Here is a 15,308-nt window from a genome sequence, read left to right as displayed (position 1 = left end):
TTCTTGTGTAGTTAATTAACTTTGACTCCAAAACTCTTAACTGGAGTTAGAGTTTTGACCATCGTGCGACGCGATTTCGCACACGCGTGTCCGCTCTCGTCGGTGTGTCTTGTCGGACGAAAAGTGCAGCGGTTGCTGTGGAAGTCCGAGTAACTGCAAGTGCGTCCGCGGATGCAGCTTTTCTTTCCTCAGGAATCCGTTGTCTTTAGTTTCTGTTCGTTTTCTCTCCCTCACTTCCAGAGATTCTAACTTGGCTTTTGTACTCCGTCTGCAGCTCCGGCCAGCTCAGGCGGCGTCCCCAGAGAACTCTAGCCGACGACCCGTTTCTTCCTCGACTCATGTCTTGTCACCTGGCTGTGATGTTTGGCACACAATTCGACACACACCAAGAAGTACAGTGAGATGAGATCGGTGGCATTTTGCGCGTTTGCGGGGCCTATCTTTGGAAACGAAGGGAAGCGTACACAAAACCGCACCCGCAACTCTGGCAACGCAACACGCCGGCGGTCGTCCAGCCCTCGGAAGACTCTTTGGCGGCAGGCGGCACGACAGGCAAAGGAGACAAGCTGCGAAACAGAATAAACGAAATGGCCGATATCGAACTGTCACAGTCAGCGGGGGGGGAAAAGGATGAACCCTTCTTGTTTTCCTCCGCTTCTACAGCTTCTTCGTTGCCAAAGCTGACGGAAGAGCTCGGAGAGGACGAGGAGCCCCGAAGGGCGGCGGAGACTCTGCGTCTCCTCCAGTCTCTCTTTTTCTCTTCGGCTCTGGGAGAGAGATGCTCCGGCTCCTTGGCGGGCTCTTCTGCTGTGCAGCATGCCTCGGACTTCTCCACACATCATGAGGGAGGAACGCGGCCGACTCTGCCGTTTTTTCCTCTCTCCACCTTGATGAGGGAAACGGTCTCGGAGTACCGAACGATTCTCGAGCGCGAGAAGGCCGGACACCCCGTCGACCCTGACGAACAGGAAGCGGCTGAAGCCACCCTCTGCGCCGTCAGAGACAGTCAGCGGAGAGAAGAAGGCGAAGAAACAGACGGAGAAAGCCAGACACCCGGAGGCAGAAAGCCTGCGGAGCTCCTGGCGCCCTTCAGGCCCAAGTACGCTGGCCGCAGGCTTCTCCAGAAGACTGCTCAGGACCTGTATAGGGCCTATCGCCTCCAGCGAGGGAGAGAGGCGGCAAGACGCAACGGTGAGACAAAACTTCTCTCGAGCCAGAGACACTTGACCATGGATTGGCGCTGTGCTGCTGGCCGACCAACCACGTTTTCGGGGAGGGATCCTTCGCAAAGGAGAAACTCTGTGTTCGAATTCAAGCACCTGCAGTGGATATGCCTCTGAAGTGTTCCTGACAAAGCCGGCGCTTGGGAGAGGCTGGGGAAAGGCTCGACCCTGACATCTTCGGTCCATTTTCAAGATCTCAACCGGCGGTCCAGCAGTCCTGTCTCACGAGTGATCACTCCGAGTACGACAGTGCTGATCATACTAGCGTTGTAGCACTTTTCGCTGACTGCTAATGTGAATGATATCCGCTCTCTATATGAGCACTGATGGTGCACCTCTTCCTTTTCGAGATGCTTTCTTCGTGCTCTCACTCCTGTGCTGCTCTGTCTCGACTTCGCTCCTCCGCACACTTCGATTCGACTCTTGCAGAGCATGCTGCGTCTTGATTCCCAGTCTTTTCTCCGTTTCCTCGTGGTATTCTCCATCCGCTTAGCCTTGCCCCTCTCCGTTCCCCTTCTCTTCGCTGCGTTCTTCTCCAGTTCTCCGGCTCTCTCTTTTTCCTTCGCTGCGCCTCTGCCTTGCTGTGACCTCTCCGACTCTGTCGCGCCTCTGTCTGTCTCGTTCCTCGCCTCTTCGCTCCCTATGACTTTCGCGTTTCGCGACCGTCTGTTTTCTCGCTTCTGCAGACTCTGCGAAGCCGATCGTGGACGCGGTAGAGTCCGTGGAGGCTCCAGAGTTGTCGGCGACGCGGATCCTGCTCTGCCTGGCACACCTGTACGGACTGTTGGGCCAGAACTACATCAACACAGAGGAGACTGCGGAGGGCGAGCGGCGGCTGCGAAAGTGTGTGGAACTCATCGCAAAGGCGGCTGCGCTCTACCAGCCTCTTTTCGGCTCTAAATCTGGTCTGCAGTCTTCTGTGTGGTCATTTCTGCTCTTCTCGCCTGCGGCTCTGCGCGTACGGGTCGCACTCGCGCTCCTCGACCTCTCTGGGCTGTACGCGCGCTGGCAGCGAGGCAGAGACGCCCGGACGTGTCTGTCGCGCGTGGCGCCGCTCCTCGCGCTCGCGGAGAGCGATCTCGAGGAGGAGTGGACGGGGCTTATTTGCGCAAATAGCAGAGGTCCAACGCAGGGAGCAGAAGACGCGGAGACAGAGGCGCAATGTAGCGCGAGTGAGCAGACGCGCGAGGCGGCGCGTCTCCTGGGCCTCGTAATTCACTCCCTCCGTTTTCTTCGGAGGTGCGTCTCGGCGCAAGTGTGGATGCTGCCCATTGAGGGCAGTGAAACCGAGAACGGGGGGTCTGCGAGTCCCGAAGAGGCCGCACAGGAAACGTGTACAGCTATGGGGGAGTTGCTAGAGAAGCGAGAGAGATTGCTTAAGCGAGCCCGCGAGCGGGAGGAAGCTGAGCAGCAGAGTCTGGCCAGAGGGGAGAGTGCAACGCCTGAGGAGGAACGCGCAACGGAGGAGGCGCTTCAAAACACAGGTGGCGGAAAGAGAGGTGAGCCGGTCGAAGCCGTGGGATCCGAGGCTCGAGACAATCTCTTCGCTTTCGTTTCCTCTCGTTCTGATGTGTCCCGCATCCCAGTCTCTGCCTCCTCGCTCCCCAGCCTCGTGTTTACCTTCTTCTCCTTCTCGCCATTCGTGGTTGACACCAAAGAGATCGTTCGAAACCTCCTCTCGCTCGCGACCTTCTACGGCTTCTCTTCTCTGTCGGCATCCTCGCTGGCCGGCTCAGGCCGCGGCTTGGTGACTCTCTTCTCAGCGGAGTACATCTTGCAGACTGCGGAGTGTCTGGTTGAGGAGGAGGCGAAGCGCCTAAACGAGTTGCGTCTCCTACGTGAGGCGAGACGCCGACGAGAGAAAGCCACGGAGGCGCAACCAACAAGCGGAGTGCCGGAGAGCGATGCTTGCGAAGTCGATTCAAACGGTCCCCCCGGAGACGAGAGGGCCGGACCCGAGCTTGCTCCAGGAGACCAGAGTGAGTCGGATGAAGAAGAGATGGATCGCGAAGGCGGAGAAGTCACCGCGCGCATCTGCCGCCCCGACGCGAGGACGCTCGAGGAACTTCTCGCCGAAGTACGCAGGGACAAGAGCCTCCTTTACGCTCGGCGTCTCCGGCTCTCCAGAGACGTTCTTTCAGACCCTGCAGGGCTCCTGGACCCTCTCACGAAGAGACAAGAGACAGAAGGCCGAGCGACGGAGACCGTGTCCGACGACCGTCCATCGACAAGTGAGGGCGAGGCGAGAGGCGCTGCTGAGGCCACCCGGGCAGATAGACAGGGGAAGGAGAACAAATATTTCGCTGAACTCCTTGAAAAACAGGTAATGTTCATACGGAGAAGATGAGGCTTAGACTGTCTCTCGGATCTTCCGTTTTCGTGTGGCTGGCAGTCTTGGGTTGCAAATGGTCGCCGATGGACCCTGTCTTAGCTTCGAAGGCGCCTCTCACCCTCTCACTGTGCGTTCCCTGTTGCCTACTGCCGCGCGTTATGTCCGCGGTCGTCTCGGGCCTCTCTCGGAGCGTTTGGCGTTTCCTGATCGCCTGTCGTTGTCTGCGTTTCACTACTTACGTTCTCCGGTTACACCCTCTTGCCTCTGTCTTCCTCGCAGACAACGCAGTTCCCTCCTGTGCTCCAAGACGCCCAAGACTGTCTTGCGCTCCTGTCTCTCCCTGAGGCATTCCTCGCCCGGAAACTTCTCGACAAGCGCGCGACAGGATCTGAAGGCGACGCGGTGGAGGAAGCAATAGAGAGTTCACGCGCGGAGAGCGACATGCGACCGGTGGTTCCTGACGAGCGTACGAGGGAGCAGGAAGGCATCGGTAGGAGGGGAGAAGGGACAGCATTTAACATGTCAGAGAGTCTGGCACAGCCTCTCACCCTGGCGTCTGCCTCAGAGGTGTCTGACAGGCCTCGGATGTCGGCCTTTTCGTGTTGTGCTTCCTATTCGCCTACCGCTTCTGCACCTGTGTCCGGTGTCGCTTCTCCAGCAGACTTCTTCTCCTTGTCCGTGGAACGCGGCGCGGCTCTGCTCCTTGGCGGCCACAGAACAGATGCAAGCCGAGCAAAAGGCTGCAGCGAAGCTCTGCGAGCGAGCGAAGAGACATTCTGGAGGCCTCTCCGGGGAGAGGAAGACCGGTTAGTCTCTTGTTTTTTACATCGCGCAGAACAAAGACAATGCTAGACACGACAAGAGAGGCGGAGGAGGACGCAGGCGCCGTTTCTCCAGACGGGAACTGCCGACGAGGGAGAGGGCAGCCATTGGCCCCCACGCTCGTCTAAGTCTCCATGGCCATCTCTGAGACAGGATCGTCTACAAGCTTTTCCTGGGTGTTTAGCCACGAAGAGTGAAGGGAGGGCGGAAAGAACGGAAACAGGCGTGGTGAGATGAATACGGGAACCTACAGAGAACGGTCGCGCGTCTCAGACAGAGCGCGCGCGGAACCAAGTCGCCTTGGCTGTGCCCTCTTGCTCTCCAAGCAACAACTTGTCTAACTAGAGACAGCCTTACCTCCCCTTTCCCCTACACACTTTCCCAGTCCTAGTATTTCGGAGAAGAAGTTCTTTTTAATAGGCACACCTTTCCCCTCTCGTTCGATTCGCGTCGCCTCCTTCCGATTTAGTGCAGTCGCTACGGGCGTCTTCGCGTAGGAAACGCGACTTTGCCAGTTGTTCTGCCGTCTGCAGTCAGAGAGATCTCCTTAGGTTCCTCTTAAAGACTTTCGACAGCCCGACACGAGATCTGTATTCTTATCGCTTGCCCTTCTCTCAGGCTGGTCCGCCTCACAGACGACCTCTACCTCCGCTGCGCTGTGCGATTCGCACCCTTCCATCACCAAGTGAGACTGAAGAAACGGCATCCGATCTCGTTACGTGCAACTCGCGCTTGACAATGACATCGCTGCTGTATTCGCGCAGGCAAGCGCATGCCTGCAAATGCCTGTGTACAAATATGTGTAAGTATATTTGCCTATATATGGTTGGCGGGGGGAGGGTCGTGCATATATGTATATATATATATATATATAAATATATATATGCCTCTATCGTTGTCTATCTATCTGTGTATCTATCTATCTTTATCTGCGTATCTATCTCTACCTATATCTGCATCTACCTGCGGGTACCTGTGTCTCTCTGCATCTACCACCGTGTATGGTTTCACACACGAGTCTCTTTTCCCGTAGAAATAAATGCGTGGACGGACTGAGAAGGTCGAGGAGAACTCTTGGATCGCCCTTTTCACAAATGTGGTGGATGCGGCATGTCGCTTGACATACATATTCCCCTTTCTTCTGGCGATTTCCAGGTCGGGCAGAAAATGAGGAAGATGAATTACGAGTTCCTCCAGTGCGTGGCCAAACTGGACAGCCTGCCTCCTGCTCTCCGACCCTACGCGTGAGCTGTGCTTCTTCGCAGACAGTCGATATCGATTCTACCGCCTCCCAGGGGGCCCGTTTCTCTCCTGCGGCTTCCGATGTATCTCGTCTCCGATATGAATCACTGCTTTTCTTCTGGGAGCGTCAGCGGGGAGGCACCTCGGCAACGCCTTTCTTCCTCGACAGGGAACTTCACAACCGTTGTGTAACCCAGACCACTACTGAATTCGGAACATATGCTTCGATTAACTCACACAAAAGATAATAGTATTAGGAAGTAGGAGGTTGCCCACCATCAATACAGATCGGGACAGAGAAGTTGTCGGAAGCGATGTGGCTCGTGACAGTCCGCGGCTCTGTCTCTGAGCGGGGGCAGGGAAAAGCAGAAGAAAGCGAGAAGCGGCGAGCGGCTAGGCTCACCAGCAGGAAGACTCGAGATTAGAGAGAACCTGTCTGCGTGGCTGCACCTGTGCAAGGCATCGCTGTCAGCAGCGTGTGTTGCCGTATCTTTAAACTCACGTTTGACAGTTGTGTGGAACGGCGCTCTGTGGTGCTTTTGTGAAACAACAAGCCCTCATTGTCCGTTTTCTCATGATGCCTGCTTTGCTGCAGAACATTTATCTCGAAGCACTTGATGGCACTCGCTCTCTGCGACGACTTCGCAGCGCCTCGATGTCTCTTTGTCATGGCCAACCACGAGGCTCAGGCAGCGCTGAAGGTGAGGGAGAACCCTGAAGGAGAAAGAGGCAGGAGCATGCGCGCGAGAAACGACAGGCAGGGAAGAAACGGTGACGCAGACGAGGCGGCGAAACGGAAAGCAATCCTTTCTCGTTGCCAGAGAGAACGACCGGACGGAAAAGAAGACGTGGAGCAATGAGAAAGGGAAGCTTCTTGGTGCATCCCGGGAAATGAGAATATTGGCTGCAAATGTTCAACTGGAGGAAGCACTTCGCCACAGGGCCAGGCAGGCGCACCGGGGCCCGTTGGAGCATATGCTTAGCAAAGGAAAAGCGACAGGAAATTGTGGGGGAGCAGGGCCGATGGCTTAAAGGAGTCTTAAGAGTGAAAACGCGCGAGAGGTACAGGGCTGGGGGGCAACGTCATGCATGAAACAGAAAGGACGACCTGGAAGAGACCGGACTCGCCAGCGTTGGAGTTCGCTGGGGGGGGGAGGCGCCGTCAGCGGCTAGTGAGGCGAAAGCCAAGCTGCGAGGGATCTTCTACTCCCCGTGGGAACATGCGATGCCTCTCACAGCTCACTTGTTTTTCAAGTGCGTCTCTGCAGACCTTCGCATTGGATGGCTGGACGACTGAGCACACGCGGTTGATCATTCGCGAAGCTGCCCTGTACAAGTAAGGACCTACAGCTCTTTCTCTCCCTCTTCCCTGTTCGTCGTCTGCCTCAGCTGTTCACCTTTTGGCTGTGTATTCTCTGAGACGCTTGTTTATCTCAGACGTCACGCTTCCGCGTGGACATCTCTGGCTGGGCGGACCTACAGAAGAGATCAAGGGCCCATTTCACTATCAAAGGGTGCTACTGCAAGCTATCGCCTCGTTCACACACATCCTACGCGTAACATCCTCTTTTCCATCACCTGGCATCGCAACTGACTTTTGAAAAACCTGTTAACTCTCCCGCGCTCCTTCGTACTTCTCTTTCTCCAGGTGTCCTTTCTCAAACGCTCTTTCAGGAATGATCCGGAGAAACTCCTCGTCCCCCGTTTTGATCCGGTCACCAGTATCCCATGCCTCGGCTGTTCGTCTCTGTCTTTTCAGGGAGCTGAGTTTCTTTGAAAACGACGTCCAGCGGTACATGGCAATGCATTCTCGCCGAGCAAAGCTGCTCGCTGCGCTTGTCGTGGAGCTGAACCCTCAGCACTACCTCGACCTTGTGTAAGGCAGCCTCTGTCGCATGCAAGACGTTTTTTTCCGGACTTCCTGTTCGCTGTAGCAGATGCACAAGGTGCTTCTGAGGCACTTATTTAAAAGCGAGAGTGATACCTGTATTTATGCGGAGTACGAGGCCGTCGCAGCTAAGAAACCTCTGTATGCATCTGATGTACCGTCAAACGATTCGTCGCACTACATTTTATCTTGCGTTGTATATGTTGCATTACAACAGATTTACATCGGTGGCTCTGCTACGAAACCCACGGGGCGCTTCCCCCCAACCTGCCGTTAGTCATTTCCCCTTTCCACAGTTTCTGTTTCTGGCAGTTCGCTCGCGAGTTTTCGTCTCTCTCTCTCTTGACTGTCTCTCTGAATTTTTTCGCCTTCCGGGCCGCTGGCCGTGGGTGTCATCAGTGCCTCATGCTCCGGCCCTGGAGACACGGCGCGGATTCTCTGTCGTGTTTCCTCCATTCGACTGGCGTTTACAATCTCCCCTTTCTGCTTTTTCTATTCTTGCCTCGTCTAGGCGCCAGATGCATTTCGAATTGGGCGAGACTTACAAGGAGATATACGACGTCAAGTGGACGGGGCAGATAAACAGGGATGCCGCCCTCGACGACGGTAAAGGCGGGGGAACGAGACGAAGCGCTTCGGAAGATTTTAGATTGGCGCTGAGCCTCTTGAAACACCCAGCTTGGATGAAAACATTGGATTAGTCTTCTTATATGTAACGTTTGTTTCGTTGGCATGCACGTCCTCCCTTCTGGATCTAGGAGTTCTGTGAATCCCGCGAGGAGAGGAGCCTCGCGAGGCAGCGAGTGAGAATCCAGTCGGATGCGGTTTAGTTTAAATTGCCAAGACTTCATGAGAGAGACGCAGTGTCGGATGACAAACGAACGAGTGGGGTGCCCGCTAAAAGGAAGCCGAGAAAACCGTGCATTGAGAGAGAAGGGACCCAAGCACAGAAGGACGGGAGGAACGACAGAATCAGACGGAGTTACCCTGGAAGTCAGAATGAAGAAGGATGATCACCACAGCAAAAACCATGAAGCGAGTCAGAGAAAACCAGAGAGCGATGGGAGGCGGGAGTGAAGAAGACCCCACAATGTCGGTGGCCTGCGGGAGAATCGCCACGGGACTCAGGTGCTTTCCTCTTCGCAAGCCTCTCCCAAGTGGCCTTGGGGATGAGAGATTGAGCGGCGGTCTTTGTGTTTTAACTTTTCACAGATGTCACTGAAATGAACCCGGATGTTGTCCAGCGGGAGGAAGTCACCCGTAAGCGTTTTCCCAGAGAAAAAACGAAGGTCCTTCCTCAGAGTGCAGGGAAGCAGCTGTCGCAGATAGGCGATGTTCAGGGTCGCTTCGAAAGCTCGCGCCTTCTTCGCTCTTTTGCGGCCTGTGCGTCGGTTTTGTCGTTCACGTTTATACCCTCCTCATTTCCTGGTCTTCCCTCGCGTCTCAAGTGTCTCTCTTCTCTTCACACTCACTTCGTAGTTAATGAGCCCCCCCGCGCCCCTGGCATTTTTTCGTGTGAGCTTCTATTATCGATCGCCGCGACAGTCTCCTTACGGCATCCCACGATTGTTCGCACATGCTTTCGTTTGTTCGGATCGCACCTCTGCGTTTGTGAAAACACACAGAAGTGATGCCGACTTACTAGACTGCCTTCCTCCCTCATTATCTCTCTTCGTCTCTCGATTGATGCATACGTCTACGTACCGAAGTGTACGTATTCATACATAAATACATATATGTATAGTTCCGAATGAGTGGAGACTCAAGGCTTCTCTGGTACTTTGAAATCATACTAACAACGAGGACGGAACTGTTTTTCAAAGAAAAGGGAGGTTTAGCCGGGAGATTAGCGTCTAGCGTATACAGCCAAGCACCAGCTCAGATGTACGGATGTACATAGTGAGTCCTTGTACTGAAGGAGAGAGGCCGGCGTTATTCATGTTCGCCCACTTTTCTTTTCGCGTGTTTTCGCTGTCTCGCAACTGGACTGACCTTCATTCGTCTCGAGCGTCTCCTTTCTTCTCTGGCTTTTCTGCTAGGTATGCGAAAAAGTACAAAATTGCACGGATACGCCGAGCGGAGCGTCGCCCACTTCTCAGAGTTCATTGAGTCTTTCCAGAAGGTAGAGAATTCTCAGGAATTTACCGAAGAGATGCGCCTGAAACTCAAGCACATCTTCCTCCTCTCACACCATATCACTCGCCTCCCTGTTCACCAGCGCGAACTTGTGCTCGAGAGTACTCTTGTGATTCCTGACGCTTTCTGTATGTCTCTCGCTCCCTTCGTCTCTCCGTGTTTCTGTTTGACACGTTCTTTCTGTCTTTCTGTTGCTCTTTTTATCTCTCCTTGCCTTTCCCTCTATACTTGCCGCCTGTGCTTTGCGCCTATATGTGTGTCATTCACGCTTGGACTGTCTGGTTCATGCATGTACTTGCGTCGCCTCATCTATCCGCGAGTCTCGCGTTTCCCTATCCAATTGGCAGGGAGATTGAAGAGCTCGTCTCTGCTTTTACCCGCCTGTGTCCGCGCCGCTTTGGGCCTTCCGTACCTGTTGCTCAGCAACCTCATTTGCCTGCCTGTTTCTCTCGCTACGCACTGGCCCTTTCAGAAAGCCTCGTCGCGGAGCCAGAAGACAGAAGAGAACGAAGTCTGCGAGGAGCTGCTGCCGCTCTACCTTGCTGCGCGTCTGACTCGAGCGAAAATGTTGATGAGACTCGGACGAGATCGCGATGAGATGATTCAGGGCATGGTTCGCTCTCTGAAGGTACGTCCTTTGCTTTTTTATTCCACGAAAGACACTTCTCTTCTGTGTTTTCCCTTGTTCGGAGTCGCTCACGGGCGGCCTTGTCCTCGTGGGAGAACCACAGAGAAATCGCTTTGATCCGCCCCCCAGTGTGTGTTTGCCTACAAAGTGTACATGCATACCTATTTATAAACAGAGAACTCTGTGTACGCGTATGGATATTCTTCCCTCTAGCTGCGGATGCAGCTGTATGTCAACATCTACCCATATCTTCATGCTTCATGAAATATATGTATGAGTGAAGCCTTTTGTCATTTTTTGATATGAGGCATTTCGGCTTTCAAGCGAGTATAAGGACAAGCGTTTCTATCTCTGTACGTCGCCGTTGGTCCCGCGAGAAGCGAGGAAAACGTACATTTGCGAGGGTATGACAACGGACTTTTTCCGTGTTTTGCTCTCGTTGGTCACAGGAGTACGAGTGGCTGAGAAACTTTCTGTCCCAGCGTGAGACCGAGTCTTCTGACTCGTTCCTGCTTCGGCAGCTCTCTTTGGTAAGACGCAATTCCCCTTTTCCTGCGTATCCGGAAGCTGCCTCTTCATTCTCGCCTGAACTGTTTTCTCCCTCGGCCCTTTTTTCCGGCATTCATTTCTACGTCCTTCATCACTCCGTAGACCCGGTTCGCCTTCTCTTGCTGCACGCGTGTCTCCGCGCCCTCAACCTTGTCCACTGCGCTTCTGACTCTTGGGGAACGTCCGTAGTCCAGCACAAGCACGGCCTGGCTTGGACGTTTTACCGTTCACCTTTCGCTTACTCTCTGGATCCTTGTCTTGTTTTTTCAGTGCGAACAGACGCTCCAGCTGCTGCCTCTGCGCATTTCCAAGTTGGCTGCTCTCGGGCGATGAGGCCGCGCGACCAGGGATGTATCCGCTACTCTGGTGCTGGTATGATCGGCGCCACTGTACTGGAAGTAATCTTCTGTGATACAGGATTGCTTATAGGTTGTCTCTTATGATTATACACTGCTGGTTGGACTACCGTTTTAGATTTTGAATGCTTTTGTTTGCCGGGGGCCCTCGGGACAGTCTTTGTCGTAGGCAGACGCAATCCTGCGGTGCCATGGACGCCAGGAGCTTCTGGGCCTCGTGCCGGCGACAGCTACCACAAGAGCTTTTGCCGTGACCATTGCTGCTTTCTCCAGATTGAGCGCTGTAGGGTCGAACGAAATTCGATAGAGAAATGAACCGCAAGAGAAACAGCCCGAGCGGGAGTCTTTTCTCGCGGGCGAGAGGACCTCCCTTTTTCCCGGCCGGACTGAAGACCTGTGGAGAAGTCTGTAGAAAAACGGAAAAATGTGGAGTAGGGAGGAAAGACGGAACCGGAAAACGACAGAGATAGTTCTCAGGCACATATGACATCGATTTTGACTAACAGGCAAAAAACCAGTGTTCCCGTTTGTTCAATCTGTGTCATTCGCGAGAACGGCATGCCGTGATGGGGCAGTCGTCACTTTTTTCACTTTACACACTTTCTCCTATTGCACGCATTGGGTTCTGTCGCAACCGCGGCGGAGCCGGGGAAAATCGTGCAAGCCGACCGCACGTCTGCTCAAGACACCCAGCGAGACAGAAAGCATAGGTTTTGCGCCTTCGTCACTTCCGACCTTGGCGCTCTACACTCTTCAAAAAGATTCACCTTTTCGACAGTCTCAGGAGCAAGGCGCACGGACGCTTCACTCAGGAAACTGGGCCGCTCACCGGATCGACTCGGTAGCACTCGTATGAACGAAAAAAGCCACTTTAGTACAATTAATAATACAACAGGAAAAACCACAGCTTGCATCACCGATGAGAATACGTCTGCAACGTGCCGGAAACATTCGCATGCACGTGTAGAACCGTGTAGGATGAGTTTGTGTTTTAACGCGGTGAACAGTGTGTGTTGGTATTCTGTCAAGATGGTGATATTAACTCAGATTTACGCGACCAGCACAGAAGGCAGGGGGGATGCTCCTTTCTAGGGGGCGGGGCTTTAGTGGAAAACACTGGTAAAACGCAACTACAAATTTGACCACCCTTCCGCGCTAGAACCGACACTGCCAGAGACATCAACAGATGATGGGGAAGAAAGGCAGCCGTCCGCCAATAGGAAAACAGGGTGGCTGTTCTACTTATATGACGCCTGTCAGGCGTCTGTTCCTGAGGTTTCTGGGCATCGTTGCCTTTTTCATTTCACACTGCTTAGCTTTCGTTTATTTTGCGTCCCTGTTGACTTTTGAGGCTCTGCCTAGAGACAAAGGCATGCTACAATGTCTAAAGAGAGCGCACTGGAGACGACTCTCAGGGTCAAATCCCCCACCGGCGAGCAGTGTGTCGAGCTGCTAACCCTTCTACTATGTTAGAACATCGCACCAAAACGCTGCTAGTAGAGCGAAAAATTGTGAGCAGGCCGCATACACGAGGAGACCAGAGGGGGCGTGCGAGAGACATCCGACATGAGCTGTTTGTGGCAATACGGGCAGTTTCCGTCTTGCGTAGATGTCAAACAATTCCTCGAACGAAGCAGAGACGCAACAGCCAAAGACAATACTGGAGTGTAAACAAAAACGCAACGACGTATAACCGTGGTGATGCTTTTGTCTAAAAGGGGAACGACACTCACTCGGCCATCACAACTATGGAGGAGCCACTGAGACACTCGCGCTGCTAGACAAGAGGCCATTCTCATGCCCGCTTGTGACCTACTACGAATCTGACGCTGTGCGTGTGTGGAGAGAAAGATCGTTCGGTTTCAAACACGATACGCAGCCCCGCGCCTTGCGATCGGTGAACGAATCGGTTCACAGGTCATCCGGCTTTGTCAGGCCACTCTGAAGCAAAACGTAGCACGAGCACAACAGCTTCATGTTTTCTGAGACAGAGCCGAAGAAGGAGCCACTCGTTACATAGACTCTGAAACCCTCTCTGGTGTCACTTCGTGAATCGATGCACGACGCGACACATCAGCGAGGGTGCCGCTACACATCGTGGTAAGGGTGTTGATACAAATCAGCACTGGGCATTTATGTTCAGTGAATGCTCTCGCGCGAAAATGGTTTCTAAGCATGGTGCGAAGCAGCGTCGTCGTCGTGTACAGGCGACGGGAGATGATCGGGCCGAATGAGGCGTAAGTGCCCAGGGGACATGAGAGATTCTTCCCTCCACACTCTGGTCTCTCGTCAGCACAGAACAACAGAGGACTGTGACCCAGATTTGGATCTGAGCTTTAGATTTCACAGTTCTGCATCGCGGATCATTTGTACGGAGACTGTATCCACTGACACTGCGATCTGACGCTAGTCACGTCTCCCTCCGTAGGCACCTTCTTGCTCGCTGTCTCGGCCTGGTGGAAGGTTACTCCTTTTTAGGAAGGGGGGGACTAAAAACAGAACATGGAAAGTACTGGGACGGGTGGCTCTTCGACTTACTCGATATCTTTGTACCAGCTTCAAATCTCTTCTCGAACACAAGCAGCTTTGCCGGCACCTGTCGATTGTTCGCTCAGCTGGCGTGTGTTTCCCCCCTCCAGACACGAGACACACACCACACACCACCCTCTGTTTCCCCGCTGCCGTCCGCTGTTGCTGTCTTCCACGGAACGTGTGAACCCGCGGAGAAAACGCGGTGACTAGCAAGCGCCTGTTCGACGTTTCCCGGGTGCGTTTCGCCTTCTTGTGCGTTTTTTTCTGGCCAGAGAACGCAAGCACTGGAAGCCGTCTCCACCTTTTCTCTGCAGCTCGCTGTTGTGCTGCCAAGCAGGACATTCTTTTTAAGAAGCAAGCGCGGAACGGTGCGAAAACTCGAACGTTACACAACCGAAGCCCCCCCTTTGCGCGGTGGAACCAGTTCCACTCGTCAGGTTCCCGGTGGCTTCTCTTCTTTCCTTTCCGTCTTTGTCCTTCATATTTCCGTCCCTCCCGTTTCCCTCCAAAGGAAGCTGCGAAGCTCTAGCGCGCCCTGCGCCCTGCTCTGTTTCGTGTCCTCTCTGGTACAATGGACCAACACCTGCGTTGTCTTCATATCTCCTGCTTCCAGGAAGGCACGAGATGATTTTTCCCAGAAATCGAGTTGGCCCAAATTGAAGGCATCTCCTTCCACTGCGTTCTTTTTTGTGTTTTCAAGGCCGTGCAGTCTTCAGTCGGGAAACTGCAAAGTCGTTTCAGTGACACCCCCCTTTACGGCGGTGCACGCACACACGGCGTCGGTTGTATATGCAGCCACTTTCGTTTTTTTATGAAAGAGGCTTCTCGTTTTCTTTTTCGCTGATTGTCGGCCCTCGAACATTTTCGCGGGTTTCCGTTTTCTCTTTGTCCACATTGTCCAACTCCAGGTCTTTCAGAGAATGATCCTGGTTCCGCATCAGCTGATCCCGAGATTCACAATCCCGTTGAGAACGCACACGCGGAATGTCTGACTTTTGAGAGCGACTGCCCATTCCTGAATGCGCATGCGTCTAAGCTTGTGTATAAATGTGCTCATGGGTGCTTGGTGCGGCCCGTGACAACCGTTCCTTTTTTTTTGACAGGTGACCAGATCTGTCTCGACCTCGGGGTGGAGGTCCAAACCTTTTTGGCTGCTAGGCTGCTCTACGTCATCCTCTGTATGTGCTGGCAAGCTGTTTTTTCTTTTCGTTTTTGCCACTCTGTCTCTCGTTGTCCCGTCTTCCACCCTTTTCAGCAAGAACTGACGCTTCCTTCTCGCGCGCCCTGTATTCCTCCCGCGGCTGTGTCTTCGCTCACAACCCCCGGCGTCGTCTTGCCTCCTCTTCTCTCGCGCCTTCCCTCTGAGTCTGCCTTCTCTCGCGTCCCAACTGGGTTTCACTTCACCTCTTAGGGAATCGCTCCTTTCTTCGGATGCACTGGCGAACCTGACGCACCCAGTGGGTCCCCTCACCCCCGTAGAGAAGCCTGGCAACGCATGGGTCTCTGCAAAGGATGAGAAGCGAGCGAGGAGCTGGACGGACGTGAGTCCAGTGTACTTGGAATCCAAAGTGTCGCCACGGCTGCTCGCGACTCGCTCGCG

At 53.9% G+C, this 15,308-nt stretch overlaps 1 protein-coding gene across 1 annotated transcript; it reads left to right on the top strand.

Annotated features, from left to right (window-relative positions):
- Nucleotides 1-587: 587 nt before the first annotated feature.
- Nucleotides 588-11,153, top strand: TGME49_268000 (hypothetical protein; the record flags this gene model as incomplete). The annotated part of the gene is made up of 15 exons (XM_018781493.1): nt 588-1,191; nt 1,910-3,546; nt 3,835-4,045; nt 4,214-4,361; nt 4,996-5,062; nt 5,533-5,621; nt 6,215-6,320; nt 6,888-6,955; nt 7,379-7,495; nt 8,019-8,113; nt 8,720-8,767; nt 9,547-9,629; nt 10,116-10,271; nt 10,721-10,801; nt 11,091-11,153. The coding sequence occupies 15 exons, from the start codon at nt 588-590 to the stop codon at nt 11,151-11,153; spliced, it is 3,573 nt and encodes a 1,190-aa protein (XP_018636529.1).
- Between the last annotated feature and the right edge of the window lie 4,155 nt (nt 11,154-15,308).

Source organism: Toxoplasma gondii, chromosome VIII (assembly GCF_000006565.2).
Source record: "Toxoplasma gondii ME49 chromosome VIII, whole genome shotgun sequence".
NCBI classification, from domain to species: Eukaryota; Apicomplexa; class Conoidasida; order Eucoccidiorida; family Sarcocystidae; genus Toxoplasma; species Toxoplasma gondii.
Note: the sequence above shows the minus strand (reverse complement) of the source record. Positions and strands in the feature narration are given on the sequence as shown.